At 49.7% G+C, this 18,595-nt stretch overlaps 1 protein-coding gene across 1 annotated transcript in view; it reads right to left on the bottom strand.

Moving 5' to 3' along the window:
• The window catches only part of SPRED2 (sprouty related EVH1 domain containing 2), a 112,155-nt gene that overhangs the window by 3,644 nt on the left and 89,916 nt on the right, over positions 1-18,595 (bottom strand). The window contains exons 4-5 of the mRNA XM_040623400.1: positions 17,088-17,152; positions 1,738-1,887 (exon numbers count right to left, since the gene is read on the bottom strand). Coding sequence (XP_040479334.1) covers positions 1,738-1,887; positions 17,088-17,152 — 215 coding nt within the window. The remainder of the gene's footprint in view (positions 1-1,737; positions 1,888-17,087; positions 17,153-18,595) is intronic.

The following is an 18,595-nucleotide window of genomic DNA, read 5'->3' as shown; positions in this document are numbered from 1 at the left end:
TTTCACCCATTTCTGTACAACACGTTCCCTTTTCCAAGATCGGCTTTTTTGCCGGTGAAATAGAAAAGTACGGGAGCTCGCGGCCCCTTGTACAGGTGGCCTAGGTGGGTATCTGTGTGTATGTGAGAGCTGCATACTGGGCCGCAACAGAAAATGCAATCTGCACTGTGGGTCATGTTCAAGAAAGCAAAATGGATGCGAGGAGCTAGGATACAGGGGTATCCTGTCATCTGGTTGGGAAGATGCAGAAAGGGGAGGAGTGCAGATCCGGAGGCTGACTGCCTGGAGTCTGAATCCTGCCAGGATCTCACAGATGGCGAGGGGCAGGCTAGAATGGGAGCTCAGGCAGGCCAGACCCAGAGCCCCACCCCCCGCCTTCCAAACCCACCCCACCTCGCATTCTCCTAGAGGCAAGAGAGTCACCTCCGCAGCCAGCAGCCAGTCCTGCTATGGCTTGCAGCGAGGCCCTGTCCAGGGTGGCCGGCACCAAATCCGGACTTATGATAGACACAGGTACGCCTGCCCGACCCAGGCACTCTCTGTGTGGCAGAGAGAGAGATTTTCCACCTCTGAGGTCCTCTGGGGATGAAGGCTTTTTAAGGGGTAAGGAACATGGCTCTGAGTGAACCCACTGGAGTAAAATTCAGACTCTGGAATTTATCAAACAGCACATGGCTGTCAGGACAATGAAGAGAAAGACACATGGTGCACACAGAACCAGTCACACAGGTGTGGCTAACACCTGTCGCCATTATTGCCATTCTAATGGCAGGTCCTAGAATTTATCACCTGGTCATGAAATCTATCCATCACTCTCACAGACTGGGAGCTCCTTGAGCGCAGGGGCCACGTCTCACACACATTGCCTAATTCCTATTAGATTCCTGACAGTTTAACAGACTTTGGAAAACCACAATCTTCTATAAATCAAAACAAATCCTGGGAGCAGAATAGGCTTTGCTAATTATTTTGCAAAGTAAGGAGAGTCAAAAGGTCAATTCCCATCTAAAGCTACCATACAGTGATTTTTAAAAAGAACATTTTAATGCCAAAATATTAGGAAGCACAAGATTTTTTAGAGTTCTATAACTCTAGCTTTATGTTGAAAACAACAACAACAACAAACCCTCACTGCCCTGTTTTTTTCTTTTCAAAGCACATCAGTGGCCACATCACCCTCCATGGGCACCAGTCCACGTCCCACAGTTTGGGAACCTGCCCCACAAAACAGCCACTCGGTAAATATTTGTTGAATTACTGAATTCCAGACTCCAGCTCCATCTCCCCAAGCAAGCCTGGGCCTGCAGCCTGCGATGCCAGGGTGCCCGAGCCAAGCGGACAGCATTCTTTAGTCCTGATCCTGGCTCTGGGCTTTCACACCAAGCCAGGAAGCCCTCTGCACAGAGGAACTCAGGAGGCAGCGTAGCACGCGGGGTCAGCACACGCCTGCACCTGTAACTTGCTCCATCAAGAGCCCTAAGCCTTCTCCTCTATAAACTGGGGATGCCGAGGACCTGCCTCGTGGGGTAATCTGTGAGGATTTGACAAGACTAAGCACAGGAAAGGTTTAGACAGGGTCTGGCACGCAGAAAACTAAGGATGAGCCACCTCTCCGTCAATACAGAGAAGAGAGGAGGCCTGGGCTTGAGCTTCAGGCCATGTGGAAGGGGAAGGGGACTGCTCCAGAATCAGGAGCCGCCCACCCCGTGCTCTCGGAGGAACCAGACGGCTGCTCACCTGTTCGAGGTGATAGTGGTCCGTGGGGTAGGAGTCGTGGAGGTGGCCCAGGGTATAAATCCTCCGGTGCTCACAGGATGTGGGAGAGGAGATTGTCCGAGTAGGTTGTTCCCTCTTCTGGGAGGAATTAGAAGAACTGTCTGTAGCTGTCTGTGTAGAGGGAGGAACCAAGAGTTAATTAAAACAAAAACAAAAACCAAACCCACATACCCAAACCGAACACGCCGTCTACCCCCACTTGTGGTGTCTTACTGGACTTCCCGAAATCTGGAGTTTATCTTGGCTGTGGGAGGCAGAAGGACCCCTAAAGGGCCAGATTGTCTAAACATGATGTGGCTGGCTCAAAGGGCAGAGAAAGCCAGCCACCCGGCCCTGGAAAGTTGGGTTTGTTTTTTCAAATGTGGGAGCAGTCACCAGGCTTTGGGGGAAAGGGCTCGCGACATCAGGCCTCCTGTGAGTACATCCCAGTTTGATCAAGAACGGACACCTCATCTGTAGCCCTGGTTGCATGGGACTCTGGTGAGCAGCGGAGATGCAAATAGGCAAAAATCAAACCCACACATTTCTGTGTGGAGCTAACCTCAGCCTGGGAAAGTCTCAGAAATAAGGATACCTCAAGGGTATCGTGGGCACTGGCTCTCCCGGAGGAGATTTTGTAATCTTTGGGTTGAAGGCAAGCCTTGGGGGTCACTATATGCTGGGGGGGGAGGGAGGGGGAGGACTGCACAGAGAATGAAGGCCCCTGTCCGTCGGCGGGGAGTGCAGAGCTACTCTCCCAGGAGAGGCGATGGGTTCAGATTGGAGGCTCTGACAGTGTCTCTGGAAGGTGATCAGACACTGGGATGGACTGTGGACACCACCTTGAAAGCCAGGAATCCTCAGAACCCCCTCCTCCCCTGGCTCCTTAGAGCCCAGATCCTTTTCTCTCCCAAATCAATGAAAAGGTTTTTCTTGTACCTAGGTGTCCTATTTCTGGAAAATATCAAGGAATTCCTCCTTGGCGCTTGCTTCTCAAGCTCCTTTTCCCCTTGCCTCATTTGCTTATTTATCTCTTTATTTTACATGTTTTTTGTTAGCATCCTATATCTTTTTGGGGGCAAGGTTAAAACGAAAATTGTTTTTATACCCTCACCCCCAACTTAAAAACTATTACATGCCCAGAAAAACGGGACCAGTATTTAAGACAAAGATACCCATGTGCAACTTAACTACCGTTAATTTTTAAAACTTGGTGGATGTGTGCAGCACCTCTTTGGAGACCCAACCCTTCAGATGTTTTCCCTCTAATCCTGTTTGGTCCAACTGATGCAGAGCTGACGCTGTGTCTGATCCCTCAATCCAGAGTGACTAATTCAGATGCGGACTCACGGTCCTCTCTGACGTAATACGGAGATTTTTTACGGAGAGGTCAGAAAAAATGCTATCTTTATCTATGAATTAAGATCGAAGGGAACCCTGGTGAGGACACAAGGACAGACCCTTCTGAGGAGGAAGTGCAGCAAAACCAGGAGAAGGCAGCCCCCCCCCATGCCATTCGAGCTTCTGGATCTCGTCAAGCCTAAACCTTGATCTACCTTAGGCCGTCCCCACGGTGTGAGCGAATGCCCTTGGTGACTTCCGTCAGAACGCGTGGGGTTCCCCAGCGGGGCGCACTCTGCCCTCCCTTCTGCCCCCTCGGTGGCAGTCCCGCCCGCAGCGCGCTCCTGCCTGTCCGGCGCTTACTCGTGTCCACAGCAGCGCAGTGGAACCGGGCACGCGGTCTGCTACTTCTCTCCCCAGCCTCTTGGGAGCCACCCGACTGGCAAAGAGCACATGCTGGCATCCACTCTGGGGACAGTGCGGTCCACCTGGAGGCCAAGGGCCCGGCCCACCGTGGGCGGCTGAGGAGATCAGCGCCCCTGTGCTTGGGCGGGAGAGCTCGGTCGGATTGTGGGGTCCCCACCCGAGCCGCCCGCTTTCCACAGACGGGGGCCAGGGCGTACGTCACCACTCGTAACAGGTCTCCGACCTTTTTTTCTTCCCCTCAGTACTTCAGAACTCAGGGAAGAATTGCTATTTACTCCCCAAATCCCAGTAACTGAAAGAAACCAAACTGACACACAAGAATTCTTTCTCCCAGACTTGGTCCTGTCTTCCCCCACTCTCCCCCACGCTCTCCTCACGTCTTCAGGGGTACTGACTGCCTCCCTCTTTTAACCCACGGGGACTGTAGATCCGTCTCGGTGCGTGCAAGTCCAGGCCCCGGCTACGGTGTGTCACACACAGCACGACAGACTCAGAGCCACGCGGGGTCCTGCCGACCAGGGCAGGCAGCCACTGCAGAGCTGGACTGAAATGCAGCCCTGATCACACGGCCCGCGGGGCGCCCACACACGGCGCTGCCCTTCTGGCTCCCACGAACCCTTCCCGAGGCCGCTCTGAGAGGGGTTTTGCTGAGATCAACACGAGCACGACCTCTGCGAGTAAAAAGGTGCACCCTGCTTTAGGCAAGCCAGGAGATAAGGGGATGATGTGTCATGATACAAAGGTTTCTGAAGATCTCAATAAATATTTCCTGAATGAGGAGGTGGGGGCCCTTCAGCGTGATTCAAATCTCAAGGGTTAAATTCTTAAGCAGCACCCCACGTGATCGTCCTCTCTCGGGTTAGAAGCTACCTGCGTACTGAGCATTGTCATACGCACTCCACATCATGGTCGCCTCCGTGTTAGTCATCTGTTCAGCCTCCTCCACCCTGGCGTCTGTGACCTATGTCCAGGTTAACAATGTGTAGAAAGTCATTCTGAGCAATGAGGCACACCCATGTTTTCCCCGTGTTCAGCAGCCACCAGCAATGCCACCTCTGATGCACCCATCCGACCTCCCTAACCCCCAGCAGCCGCTTCCCACTGCGCCATTGAGCGCAGAGCTTCCGGGACACTATCAGAGAATGTGAGATGGAGAAGAGCCTTTCCATATGTCCTCATCTAATGACGAATTTGTACAGGGAGCAAGAAGGCCAGAAAGCCCTGAAGCGTGTCCATAGTTCACGGCCTCCCGCAGGCAGAGCTGAAGCCCACGCCTGGACTCCGGCAAGGAGAGCACAGGAGAGAGGCTCCGCTACAGCCTGGACTCCGGCACGGAGAGCACAGGAGAGAGGCTCCGCTACAGCCTGGACTCCGGCAAGGAGAGCACAGGAGAGAGGCTCCGCTACAGCCTGGACTCCGGCAAGGAGAGCACAGGAGAGAGGCTCCGCTACAGCCTGGACTCCGGCAAGGAGAGCACAGGAGAGAGGCTCCGCTACAGCCTGGACTCCGGCAAGGAGAGCACAGGAGAGAGGCTCCGCTACAGCCTGGACTCCGGCAAGGAGAGCACAGGAGAGAGGCTCCGCTACAGCCTGGACTCCGGCACGGAGAGCACAGGAGAGAGGCTCCGCTACAGCCTGGACTCCGGCACGGAGAGCACAGGAGAGAGGCTCCGCTACAGCCTGGACTCCGGCACGGAGAGCACAGGAGAGAGGCTCCGCTACAGCCTGGACTCCGGCACGGAGAGCACAGGAGAGAGGCTCCGCTACAGCCTGGACTCCGGCACGGAGAGCACAGGAGAGAGGCTCCGCTACAGCCTGGACTCCGGCACGGAGAGCACAGGAGAGAGGCTCCGCTACAGCCTGGACTCCGGCACGGAGAGCACAGGAGAGAGGCTCCGCTACAGCCTGGACTCCGGCACGGAGAGCACAGGAGAGAGGCTCCGCTACAGCCTGGACTCCGGCACGGAGAGCACAGGAGAGAGGCTCCGCTACAGCCTGGACTCCGGCACGGAGAGCACAGGAGAGAGGCTCCGCTACAGCCGAGGCTCAGTCCCCATCTGAGCATCGGACAGAGCTGCCAAGCAGGGAGTGTGACCTACGAACAAAAGCTGTGTACTATCAGGGCACCTCCTAGAAACAAGGGGGGGAACCTTCTTTTATCTACATGTACCTTTTTTTCTTTTAATCAAGTAATCTCTATGCCCAGCGTGGGGCTCAAACTCATGATCCCGAGATCAGAGTCTTATGCTCCAGAGACTGAGCCAGCCAGGCGCCCCATCCACATGCACTGGGGAACCGACTCTCCCGTAACTCTGCTTATGGTTCCACAACGCTGGAGAAAAGCAGCCCACCTAAGCTATACACACGCTATCTTACAAGCAAGATTCCTGACCGTCTGTTATTTGCATGCACAAGCCAATGACACCTACCAACTGACCAATCTGACAGTGTCCCCTTCAACTCGAAAAGACTCTGTCCGTGTTTTAAACTCCCTGTGCTCCCCAGGGGCTGTCTCTGTTGTGGGTTTGAGCTCAAGCAGCACAGAAGCAGAGGCTGCATCAACAGGCCTCCCCACATCCAGGGACAGCGAGCCTCGGCGCCGCCCCCTGTGGACAGCGAGGGCCGGCACTGCTGCTGACCTGCGGGAGCTCCTGTGGAACGTGACCCGGCGGAGCAGAACCACTGCCACCTGCAGATGTCGCCTCCGAAAGATCTTGCCTCTGGCCCTGGGTTGGACTCTGACTCAGTGTCCATGCCCATTATTCAAAGGATGTCCGACGAAGAAGTTTGCAGCCGAACAGGAGGCACCGAAAACAGAAATGTGACGGAGTGTTCTAATGCTAAATAACAAGGTCTCAGCTCAGGAAGACTGGATGGGAATCATCCTCCAGTTAAAGGTTGTGTGACTTTGTTCAAAGGTAATAAGCTTTGTGTGGTCTGGCGCCGAAGCCTTCTAACAGGGCAGAATGCCGACACAAGACTTTGGTAAGGAGAAACCTCGACAGAACAGGAGGGTGAGAAAAGGGACGAGGGGAGGGTGGGAGCGAGGGTCAGAGGGTACTACGATGAATGAGTGGGCACTGCCAACCTGAAAATCAAGAAAATAGAGACATGAGTGGCCTGATCGAATCCACTTGGATCGTGGCACTCATTCCTTCCCTGGAAGGTTTCCGGGTCTGGGCTGGGTGCTTTGTGGAATGTGGGCTCAAGACACACACGGTGATGCAGCAGGGGCGAGGCCACGTGGCTTCCAGCCTAGATGGGTGGACAACCCAGACCAAGGCTCAGAGGAAGAGACAAAGAGGTTCAAGTTTACCAGGGAACATCTAATAAAATTCTTCAAAAAGAGCAAGCTTCCAAGGGCCAGACTCTGCAGACATAAATAGTACTTATTTCGAGAGTTCAGAGATTTCTTGTCATTCCCCAGAATTTAACAACGGATGAGAGAAACACACCAGAGCTTTAAAAGTTGATACAGACTTTTCTTTTGAATAACTGACTTTAATGTGACGATATCTCACAATAAATCACAATCCAAAGAGCAAAAGATCCTGAGCTGAGGCTGCCTGGTTTGGGTGGAAACCGGAATGAACGGGGGAAAGGAGAGTAGAATGTCTCCCGCTAAACCTGTGGCTGGCTCCCTCCTACTGCACGGGCACGTTTTATAAGACAGCATTTCTTACTCTTGGCACCTTGGCTACTCTTCCCTTTCCTTGGGTTTCCCTCTTAGTTCTTGAAGCACACACATCTGTGCGCACATCCTGGGTCCGCAAAGAGCCTTCTTCATTTGGAAGGCCAACCTCTGACCAAAGGAAGCTCTAGGAAGGGAGGAGGGAAAGCACCAAGAAGCCAGAGCAGCGGAGGAGGCCCTTTGCTTAAATTACCCGTCCAGGGAGGAATCCTGGCTGTTGCCCAAGGGCTTTTGGGGGCATTCAGGGTGGGTCAGACTCTGCATTTCAAAGCGAAACAAGTGTTTTCAAGGCTTGTGCACGTCTTTGGCTCCCCCTGGGTTTTCCTGCTAAATCTTTGTTTTTTTCAAAAGGATGACAAAGATGGTGGTGGTGGTGGTGGTGGCGGTGGCAGCGGGCACACACTGCTTAAGGGAGAGGAAAGATGTGCCCGGGCTGTTCTCTCAAGGGCGCCTGGAACTACTTAAGAGGCACCTGGAGTGTCCTCCTCTGTATCTGCGACTGTGAGGAGGTTCGCAAATGGCAATTTCCTCCATCTTGGGGACGGAGACCAATGAGACGAACCCCACCTTCAGGAAGGCAAAAAAGGATAGTCATTTCATCATCCCTGTGTCCCAAGGAACACACGAAGTGATAGAAGAAAACACACGGCGTAGGGAGCCAAGCGCAAGGAGCAACCACATCAGGAGGTTAAGAGGCCCACATGTTTTAAATAAGGCCTAGAAAAACGAAGGTAAGAAATGTTTAAGGAGCCAGACCGTCGCACCTAGAAATCACACAGCCCTGTTAAGCACCAACTGCACTGTATAAAGAGAACTGACTCCAGGCCAGGTTAGGCCAGGTGTCTTGGACAAGCTGTTTAACTTCCCAGGGCCTCAGTTTCCTCGCGTGTAAAACAAGGGGGAAGCATCCCGTGACTCCACGGTCTGCAGGAGCTATGAGCGGGAACGTGTAAAGAACATGAGAGGTCCAAGGGGGTTGACCAGGACTGTTGCCTCACTGATTCGAGGGCCACAGGATTCCTTCAGATGGATGAAGCCGAATTCCTGCCTTGTCGGTAAATGCCGCTGCTACTTTACATTTTTAAAGGAGGCTACCTAGTAGTTATGACCACAATTTGTATTATTTTTACTGCAATCCACCACCAAAATAGATCTCAACAGCTGATGCAACCGACGCAATATTCGACCTTCTTTCCATTGCAAGGGCTTCTCATTTTAAGTATGTACATACACTAAACATAAATGTATACCATTCCTCTCAGCCTTGGGCTGGGCAACGAGACTGATGACACGAAACTCCTGCTTCTCGGAAGACGGTAAACTGGATAGCTGAGTGCCTCGGAAAGCTCCTGGCCCGGGTGGCTTGACAAGCTGTTGTTTCTACCTCTTCGGGAGCACGCCTTCCCCTGGGAACCTGCTAGACCCACAGACCTGTGGCCACCCCTTTGTCCTTCAGCAAGCAGGAAGTGGTCATCTATGCTGTCGACAGGTCTTTGGGAACAGGTAGCACTGCCTCCCCCGTCCTAAGGGCCTACAGAGGTTCCAGGTTTCTGCTTTCAAAAAGGCAAGAAATCAGCCGGGCACGGGCTCTTGCATGGCCCCAGACAGCATGCAGTGTGGGTCTAAGAGGCGGCTGCAGGAGCAGGGGAAAGAGACGACTTTGTCCTTAGACTCCAGGACATTCTGCTCTCTGGGACCCAGAGGATAAAGTGGGCATTCTTTCATTGTGAAGAAAACAACAAAAACAAAATGCCCACTCATTGAAAAAAAAAAGTGTTAGGTTTCTAAATTCTGAAGTTAGGTGAAATTTTGCTGTGAAAGGAAAGGACTCTGATACAGCCACAGCTTGGCTTCACTGGACGGGCGGAGGGGGTGGGAGCAGGAAGGCGGGGTTACCTGAATATGCGCTCCCTCTGAAGGAGTAAAATGGAAAGAATCATCCTGCCAGCCGCAGCTCAAGACAAGGTGAGACGCATGTAAATGAAGACTCACACAGGTGGGAGGGCTAGCTAAATGCCTTTGGGCTTCCTGAAACTGAGAGCATTCCAGAGCTTTTGTTTGAGCCTTAGACGTATTAATTGCTTTAATTTAGCCACTGTAGGTATTCCGCATCGAATAAAAAGATCCTCCCCTTACTGTGCAATGTGAGCTTGGTAATTATTGTCATTTAGAAGATAAAGCAGCTCCCACCCATCTTCCGAGACCTTCCAGCCACCCTGTGCAGTGCTGGGTGTCAGCCAGCAGCAGTTAGGGGACGCCGCTTCCTGGTGTCGGCCACAAAGCATGCGGCTGCCCCTCCCACCACATTTTTTTGCTTTTCTTCATCAGCCACCATAGATTAGCTTCACTGGCTAAACTTTGCAGAAGTAGCTTATATTTTGAACCTATTTTCTCTTTTCCGTAGCCTCTCCCCATCCCACTCTGCCCAGCCCTTTGACTGCGAAGGCACAGACAACAGAAAACATTTTTGAGCCACTGATTATCTAAAAAGGACGGGGGCTTTCCAGCAGGGACCCCGGGGAACCTCAGACCTCCACTGAAGTAGTTTTGAGCCCAGGCACTCGTTGAAGGGGCCGTCATTTTGGAAGCTTCTTTGCAATGAAGGGAATCTGGCATATCTAATAAGTAACATTTACTGAAACTTACTGAATAAATACTTCCTTTTCTCAAAACTCTCTGAAAGGCGGCAGGCAGATGTGAAGTTTGCATTCAGGGTAGGGAGCCTCGGTGATTTTATCTGCAGACAGGGAAGTGCCAATACGTGGCTCACAGGGTGGCTGTGAGGCCCACGTGCGGTCACGTATGTGAAAGCGCAGGACTGGGTGCCAGGGGCAGCCCCACAGCACGGCGCCTTCCTTCCCTCTCCCCTGGGCCAGCAAACAGAGGCCCGGAGGAAATACATTCACCTTCACGAGGTTCTGAGTCCAGACGATCAGCGATCAGTTCACTACTAGCAAAACCAAGTCTGGAACGCAGGCCTCTCCCTGGCTTCCAAACTCTGCATACTCGGGGTCACCCACCACTTCTTAGAAAATCAGTAAACGAACCCTCTTTATTGCAGAATTAATTAGATTTGTCTTCAGTTTTAACGTCTATTGGGATGGAATAAGTGGAAAGAACTTCAAGAGAAGGGAAATGTGCTACACTCCTTCCCATCAAACGAAACCTTGGTAATTACAAAATGCAACGAATTCACGGTTTTCCTCCTTCAATCAAGAATGAAAACAAGCACAACATGCAAATACTCGAGAGCCCATCCAGGACAAAACACACTGCTTCTCCGAACTTCAAACACTTGCTGTGGCCTCGGTCTACAGAACACCTGGGGTGGATGGGCAGGGCCTGGGGTGTCATTAGGGACAACTGCTCTGAACAGCCAGAAAGTAATAAAATGCAGCTTGTAGTAAACAGGATGTCAAGGGTTCAAGCATAGGGCACGAGGAAGGACCACGTTTTCCAGTCTAGGCAAAACATGGCTGGAAGCAGACGGTGTGGTAAAAGACATGACATTTTTCCTCTGTCAAGGAGGGCTGCCTGCCTGGAGTATGACGAAATGCCAAACGTAATCCAAATACCAGTCTTCGGCTGGCTTCTAGGTGAGAATTTAGACCCACGCAAAATGATGTGGATCATTCTTCTCAATTCGGCAAAGGATGGTACATAGGTTAATACCATTCTGGGTGCGCAAGGGAGCGGTGATCTCATTACACAGGATGGATGCCTTCAGGCTCTAGGGCTTAACTAGGAATTGCTACTGAGAAGAGCTGCCTGAATGCAGAAACAATACTTAGGTGGTGGTAGTAAAAACCTAGAAGGCAGGGAAAAAACAAAACCTTACATAGGGGAGGCTTTGCTATGGTCAGGCTTTGAGTTGCTATTCTGGGGACCTCTGGGCTGCAACATGCGCTCAGAAGACCCCAAATCTGTCACATGAATGGGCCACACAGGGCACAGCTCATATATTTATCCTCTTTTCTCTCCCCTTTCCAATTTGGGTCCCAGAGAACCCTAAAATATAATGCCTGCATTTGGTTGTTGTCTAAAAAATAGAACAGCTGAGGGGCGCCTGGGTGGTGCAGTCGTTAAGAGTCTGCCTTCGGCTCAGGGCGTGATCCCAGCGTTATGGGATCGAGTCCCACATCAGGCTTCTCCGCTAGGAGCCTGCTTCTTCCTCTCCCACTCCCCCTGCTTGTGTTCCCTCTCTCACTGGCTGTCTCTCTCTTTCGAATAAATAAATAAAATCTTAAAAAAAAAACAGAACAGCTGAAATATCAAAAATATCATCATTCAACAGAAGAGGAAAAAAATAGCCATGGTGAGCTGGAAAGGCAGGGGAGGGTGTTCACGGCTCCTGCACCATGAGCAAGCCCTGCGATCTCCGGCGAGTCCCCCAGGAGACCCTGACCTGCTTCCACAACCAAAGCTATAAAACCAGGCGAATCCTACTTCATTTGCCAGAGGAAGCAGGCTGGCTCATGTGATAGGAACTCAAAATCCCTTCCAATTCTAAGACCCGTAATTCTAAGGAGTTGGCATGTCTACAGCTAGCCTCGCCTCCCTGCAAGCCAAACATTTCCAGCTAATTATCTGCACGGTGCACCTACTGCTTCCTAGCACCAGGCGGAGAAAACAGCGGGAAGAAGCGCACCTCCAACCGCAGACCTCAACGTCTGTTGTGTCTCTTTATGTCTTTAAACGCCTGATGGGGAGGACCAGATTCGCTGGAATTCAGGTGTTTCTCGATTCAGCCTTCTCCCTTGACCCCCTGGCCCCTCTTCTGAGAAAACCCTGGCACTCCTTGTTTTAAGAAACTCAACGCACGTATTACCATTTCATATCTCCAACGGCGGGCGGTTTTGCCCCTCCCCATCTGCTCGTGCACCAGAGAAAAACACACTTCCAGTTCTTGTGCTTTTCTCCATCGTTTCCAATGCTATGTGGTTATATGCTACTACTGTTCCCGATTTGCAGATTTAGATATTATTTCAGGACTTCTTATTATGGAAGATGAAGACTTAGCTATTTTATACACCCCCAAGGATCTGTCTATAAAGCAAATACTTCTCCTAATCCCCAAGCTTTAGAGCCAGAATCCAAGCACTCAGCACAATGACAGCTGAAGCAGGGACAACACTTGACCGCAGATTCTGGATTGGCCCGCTCTAGAAGTATGTGTACATACACACTGCAGCCGCGTTCTCCCAAGGCCGTATTAAAATTATTCTGGTCTACCTATGTAGATGCTAATAACAATTAAAAAATGATTTTAGACTTTGGCGGCAGTTATTAAACCACTGGGTTTTAATGGACCCAACCCTACGGAACAGGATTTGGGAAAATTCTTCATTAAACGGCCATAAAACCTAGAGCCGTTCTAGTTCTATACGGTCCATTTTTTCTACTTCTCCTCTTCTCCCCCCACCTCCCTTTTCTTGCAGGCTCCGAACCCTAAGTTGGGGAGCAAACCAGATCAGTTTATCCACAGAGCTAAACTGTTCCTATCTCAGGCTGACAATGGGCCTCCTCCACAAGATATGCCAAAGCACAGGTCTGCTCTGTAAGACAGGAGCATAACTGAGGGAACAGGCTTGACGGTCTTTCCATTCTGTCCAAGTCTCCCCAGCCCTGAAATGAAAGAAACTAAAAGCTGTCAGACAGAGGAGCCAACAAGAATGTGCCAACTCTTAGCAATGCCAAAAAACCTGTTAGAACGCTAACCTTTTCTGTTGTCATTGCTTTATTTTTTTTTTGCATTACTCACCTTCCAAATTTTACCAAATGGCTCAGCCTCATACCTACATATTTAACGCCAGGCACAGCCTTGCCATGTAGGTATTTGTGTTCACCTGAGCCGGGCACTGTAACTGAGGTCCCCATGAGCAGAGGGGCCACGACGAGACTGGGTTGCAATGGGGGAGAATTAACGGGAGGGCAAGAAGCCGCAGGAGCAGTCAAAAGCTTCCAGTGAGTGACAATGGTAGGAGCTCAGCTCCTGTTTGTAGACTCAGCAGAAAACACAGCTAGAAAAACAGGACACGAAGCTACCAAGCATCCCTCAAAATCACCCAAATCTGCGTGCCCCCCCCCAGGATAACAATACAGCAAATGAATAAAATATGCAAACCTACGACTGTTACACACTGTATCTGGGGTTCAGACCACCCGTTTACTGCGCACCTTTAGAGCAAAGCTTTATAGGGTCGTTGAGACTATAGTGGTGAGTGTCCTGCTTCTAATTAAAGATTCATTCATTCAGCAAATAAAAAATTTAAAAACAGAAAAAGGGCAGGCTTTCAAATGGCAAGACAGAAATCATCCACAGAGTGCTCTGGAATTTCAAAGGAGACAAAACGACTGCGACCGATGGGAGGGAGCAATATTAGGACACATGAAAATCAACAGCCCAAACTCAGAAAATCAGGACAGTTGCTCATCGGGAGTCTGTGCTGGTGGCTCTGGCAGGAAGGGTGTGGACACACAGCAGGCTGGCGGCAGTGGAAGGGGATGCAGAGGCACGGGAACACTGACGGGGCAATGGCACTGGCAAGTGGCCAGAGGTGCGTGGGCAGGGTGTGTGTGTGTATGCACGTGCCAAGCAGGACACTAATTTTCCTCCGAGGAATTACAGCATGATTTCACAATCCTGAGAAGTTAGGAGGACAAGCTGGTTTGGGGGATAAGCAGGAGAGCTGGGGAAGTGTGAGCAGGGACAGCCCATGCTTGGTGAGTTGGGGTGTCTCTTCCTCCACTTTATTTCCCAACGTAGAACATGCATCAACATACTGTCCACAGTGTTCTATGTTCCTTCTAGCCCCGCGGAATCCCCTGAAGCAGAGGGAAACCCCTGGCTCTAGTGGTAAAGATATACTCCTGGTTCCTCAAGTTAGAACCATACACATGCCAAATGTGGTAAGCTTTAGTAAATTCATTTTGTGAGAATTAACAGTGGAAATGTCATCAACACCCTCCCCAATAATACTTTTTAAAATGCATAACTTGGGCAGCTGGGTGGCTTAGTCATTTAGGTGTCTGCCCTCAGCTCAGGTCATGATCCCAGGGTCCTGGGGTTGGGCTCCCTGCTCAGGGGGAAGCCTGCTTCTCCCTCTCCCACTCCCCCTGCTTGTGTGCTCTCTCTCTGTCAAATAAATAAATCAATAAATAAAAAAAAAAATAAATAAAACAATAAAATAAAATAAAAACCCCTGGCTCTAGTGGTAAAGATATACTCCTGGTTCCTCAAGTTAGAACCATACACATGCCAAATGTGGTAAGCTTTAGTAAATTCATTTTGTGAGAATTAACAGTGGAAATGTCATCAACACCCTCCCCAATAATACTTTTTAAAATGCATAACTTGGGCAGCTGGGTGGCTTAGTCATTTAGGTGTCTGCCCTCAGCTCAGGTCATGATCCCAGGGTCCTGGGGTTGGGCTCCCTGCTCAGGGGGAAGCCTGCTTCTCCCTCTCCCACTCCCCCTGCTTGTGTGCTCTCTCTCTGTCAAATAAATAAATAAATAAATAAATAAATAAATAAATAAATCTTTAAAATAAAATAAAATTAAAAGAAAAAAAAAAGAACCATACACATGCTCTTCTCCCAGAAAACCCTCATAATTCTGTTCCATCCATAAGTTGGTTAAAAGGTCTTCTTGCCATTTATACTCTATACTAAATGAGTTCCCAGTTCTAAATATCTGTCCTATCAATGAAAGTTTTAGAATACAACGAGCTTTGGGAAGCTGCGGACTATAGAGGAGTCAAGGCCGCCCGCTCCCTTCCTGGGCTCCAGCTTTCAGACACCTCCTGTACCTAGTGAGTAAGTCCCTGATGACCCTCCCCGACCTTACCTTACAGCCTTACATGGGATGACTTCTAATAGTCAAAGGCCTAAGGACGAGGCCTGCCCTGGGGAGGTGCTACTGTTAATAGCCCCTTGTTTGTAAACAAATGGAACAAAGGCAAACAGGTATCAGGGCCTGCCTGGAATGCAATTAAGTGGAGCTCCTTCTCCGGTGAGACAGCCCAGCTGTTTCCACACTTCCTTTTGGGCATTCGGCACTACCCTAGAGCAGCAAGCCGAGCCCCTGTGGATTAAAGGACAAAACCAGGAGGGATGCTGGCTTCCATCACCCCTTTCCCTCTTGCCCTCTGACGATTCTATAAATCACTTCTGGCAGGTAGCTGGGAAGCAGCTGCGAATGACAGTTTTTCTCTGGAGCACAGGAAGCCACCTTTTAACCCGCCTGCTGTTGTTTGTCTCTCGAAAAACGTGACAAAGGAACAGATGTAAGCAACATGCCAACTGTTGAGAGGATCTGCTCGGAGCACTATAGGAAGCCTGTTCAGAGCCACATCACACCAGCCTCTCAATGGAAAGACAACTGAATTCACTTCCTGACACCCCTACGCACGCTCTGTTCACGTCAGGTTGGGATCCGCAGCCCTCAGGCGACTTGCCACGCACATCCCTGCTTCTGCCTTCGCCCGTGCTGCCCAGCTTTGAAGCCCCTCCCTGAGCTGGGTTCAAAGGCCACTGAGGAACAGGTCAGCCTCACCTCCCAGAGGTCTTCTCTGACCCCTAGATCTCCCCGCTCTCCCCTCCGTAGAGTACCCTGAACTAGAATACTTTACACAGTCGGCACCCTTCCACGGGTCAATCCAAACCATCCTGTTATCTCCGTGAGGGCTCGAGGCATGGTTTACACACCTCTGTATTCCCAAAGTCACATTTTTCAAATCACTGGTTCCATGATGAGTGCGCTGGGAAACACGTTGAAAGGGCTGCAGCCAATATTTAAAAGTATGAAATAAAAATAGCTTATGAAAGATACTCTTGGGATAAGTCAGGAACTAGTGCGGAACTATCAGATGATTATTACAAAATTCCTATTAATTTTCCTAGGTATAGTAATGATGGTGTGCTTTGTAAGAGAACGCCTCATTTCTTGGAGATGCATGCTGAAGTATTAAAAGAATTACAGCACTGAGGTGACTTACTTTCAACTGGACTGGCAAAAACCAACACCAAAACCACATGTGTGCGTGCATACACACATGCACAGATAAAGCAAACGGGGGAAAATGTTCCAACTGCTGAATCTAGGTTTTCACTGTGTGTCCTCTCAATTTTCCCGTGGTGCTTTAAAAGTCTCGTAATAAAAAGTAGAAGAAAATGAAACGGAAGAGAAAAAAAATCAGACTGCAGAACATGAAGTATGATCTGGTTTCAGGTGTCTCCGGATGTGTGTGTGTGTGTGTGTGTGTGTGTGTGTGAGTGATAGGTTACAATGTAAAAGCACTTCTTACTGTGGGTCAAGGCCAAGAGTTGGAAAATGCTGCCCTACGGCTTCCTCGCCGCACCAAGCACACAGCAGGATTGCAATGGACTATTTGTTAACTAACTTCTAGAAGCACAGGACTTCGATGAAGAAGCAAGCTGAGAAATCGTTTGGTCTCCAGCTATATCCCATTAACTCAAGCTGTGTCAAACTATCCAAGCCCTTTCTTGTCAGATGTTTAATTACTCATCAGAAAGGCTTATTCTGGCTTCCCCCCGGATGCTAGGGAGGGCTTAACAGAAGACTCCAAGTAGGCTGACCAGGTGTCCCGGTCTGCCTCGGCTTGAGGTGTCTTGCAGACTATGGGGGACTCTGGGTGTTAAAACTAGGACAGTCCCAGGCAAGCCAGAGAGCTGGTCACCCTGGATCTGAGGGAAGACCGTATGAGAACCTTGGACAGATCGGGGAGCGCTCTCCCTCTGACATCCCAACAGCGACAGCCAATGCCAAACTGTGCGGTCTCTCTCACAGCCTTAAACAGAACCTCTCTCCGATTAGTCACCAACTAACCTGGAAAGCAAAGGGCAAAGGGAACTTACTGTAAAAACGTCATCATCGCCAAGCTCAGCTTCATTATGGATGGTGGAAGATGATGTGGTTGAGCCTAAAAAGATAAAAAAAAAAAAAGTAATAAAACACATTTCCAAAGATGATAAGTCAAAGCCAATCATGTAAAAAACGTACTTTAATAAAACCACATTCCATTCCTTTTGAATGTGAGTCATCAGAAATACATAACCTGGGAATTAAATGTTTTTAATTTACTCCTCTAATTGACTCTAGCTAGATGTTCCCTAAATTAAATCTGCCTACTGTTGTTCTCAATTAATCCCTCAAACTTCTTCCCTGGCCGCTAGAAAACAAGCACCCACAGAGGCACCTCAGAGGGGCCGGGAGGCCTGCCCACGACTCGGAAGCACAGGCACCACAACCAGCCTCCCCCAGCGGTCCCCCCGGGGAGACCTGCCACAACCTCCGTGTAAACTGGACTTACTTTCCAGTCTTTTCATCTGCCAACAAGAGGGTTTGTCTAAATGGCTTGTACGGTTACCTCTTGTTCTGAAATGCAGACACTGGACTCAAAAACCCAGACTGGGGGAGCTGCCCTCTAGGCTAACACCCACCCAAAGAGGTTTTCTCTTGCAATATTGGGGCACCAGTGAGTTTTCTGTCTCTGCAGGCCAAGATTTGGGCTCATGCCCCAAAACCCAGCTTATTCCATCAGGGAATGATCCGGGCATTTCGGGTTCGATTTATTTACGTGTTCATCTCTTTCTTCCTTCTGGTATGCAGATCCACAAACTTCTTCCTTTTCCCCTAACAGTACCCAATACTGTGTGGGCCAACTTAATGGACATTGTTAATGGCCAAAAGGAAAAACATATTTAAATCTGTAAATCTGCATACGTGATAGGTATACCAACAGGGAAATTTCTTCTCTCTCGCCTTTTCTTGGTTAGGTCTTTAAAAATGTGCGTTTAGAAAATATTTTGCTAGTCCATAAAACTGAAATTAAAAGAGTTGCTCAGAAAGGAATGAGAACTGTTTCAATTTCTAACGAGCGATAGTAGGAGAAAAAAGAAGTCCTCTGCACAATTACCACTGATCTTCCAGGAGTTTCCTCTACTAGTTCAATTTTTCCAGTCAATTGACGTTTGAGAAAAATTTGACAGAAAACAGCTAGGTAGAGCACACACAGAGAAAAAAGTTACAAGTAAGAGAGTCAAATGTGTGTGTAGCTTCCGTAAGTGGACGTACTGCACACGTCTATCAATAACATAGGAGCTGTTTTCTCGGAACATTTAAAAGCTATGTTTAATAACATTTTAAACATTTGCCACCTTATGTCAGACCCATAATGTGAACACCAGTGTTTACCACTTTTTTGGCCATCACACGGTTGGGAGTGAACAGACTCATGGTCTAAGCTAGAATTGTCTTACTACTGATGAGCGAGTCTTCTTCGTAAGATTTGCTTTTTGCTCTCCCTCCAAATCCACAAAGAAGAAAATGACCTCAGAACGCTTTAATTCTCAAACAAATGCAG

Source organism: Ursus maritimus, unplaced genomic scaffold (genome assembly GCF_017311325.1).
Source record: "Ursus maritimus isolate PB19 unplaced genomic scaffold, ASM1731132v1 scaffold_6, whole genome shotgun sequence".
Taxonomy (NCBI): domain Eukaryota; kingdom Metazoa; phylum Chordata; class Mammalia; order Carnivora; family Ursidae; genus Ursus; species Ursus maritimus.
Note: the sequence above shows the minus strand (reverse complement) of the source record. Positions and strands in the feature narration are given on the sequence as shown.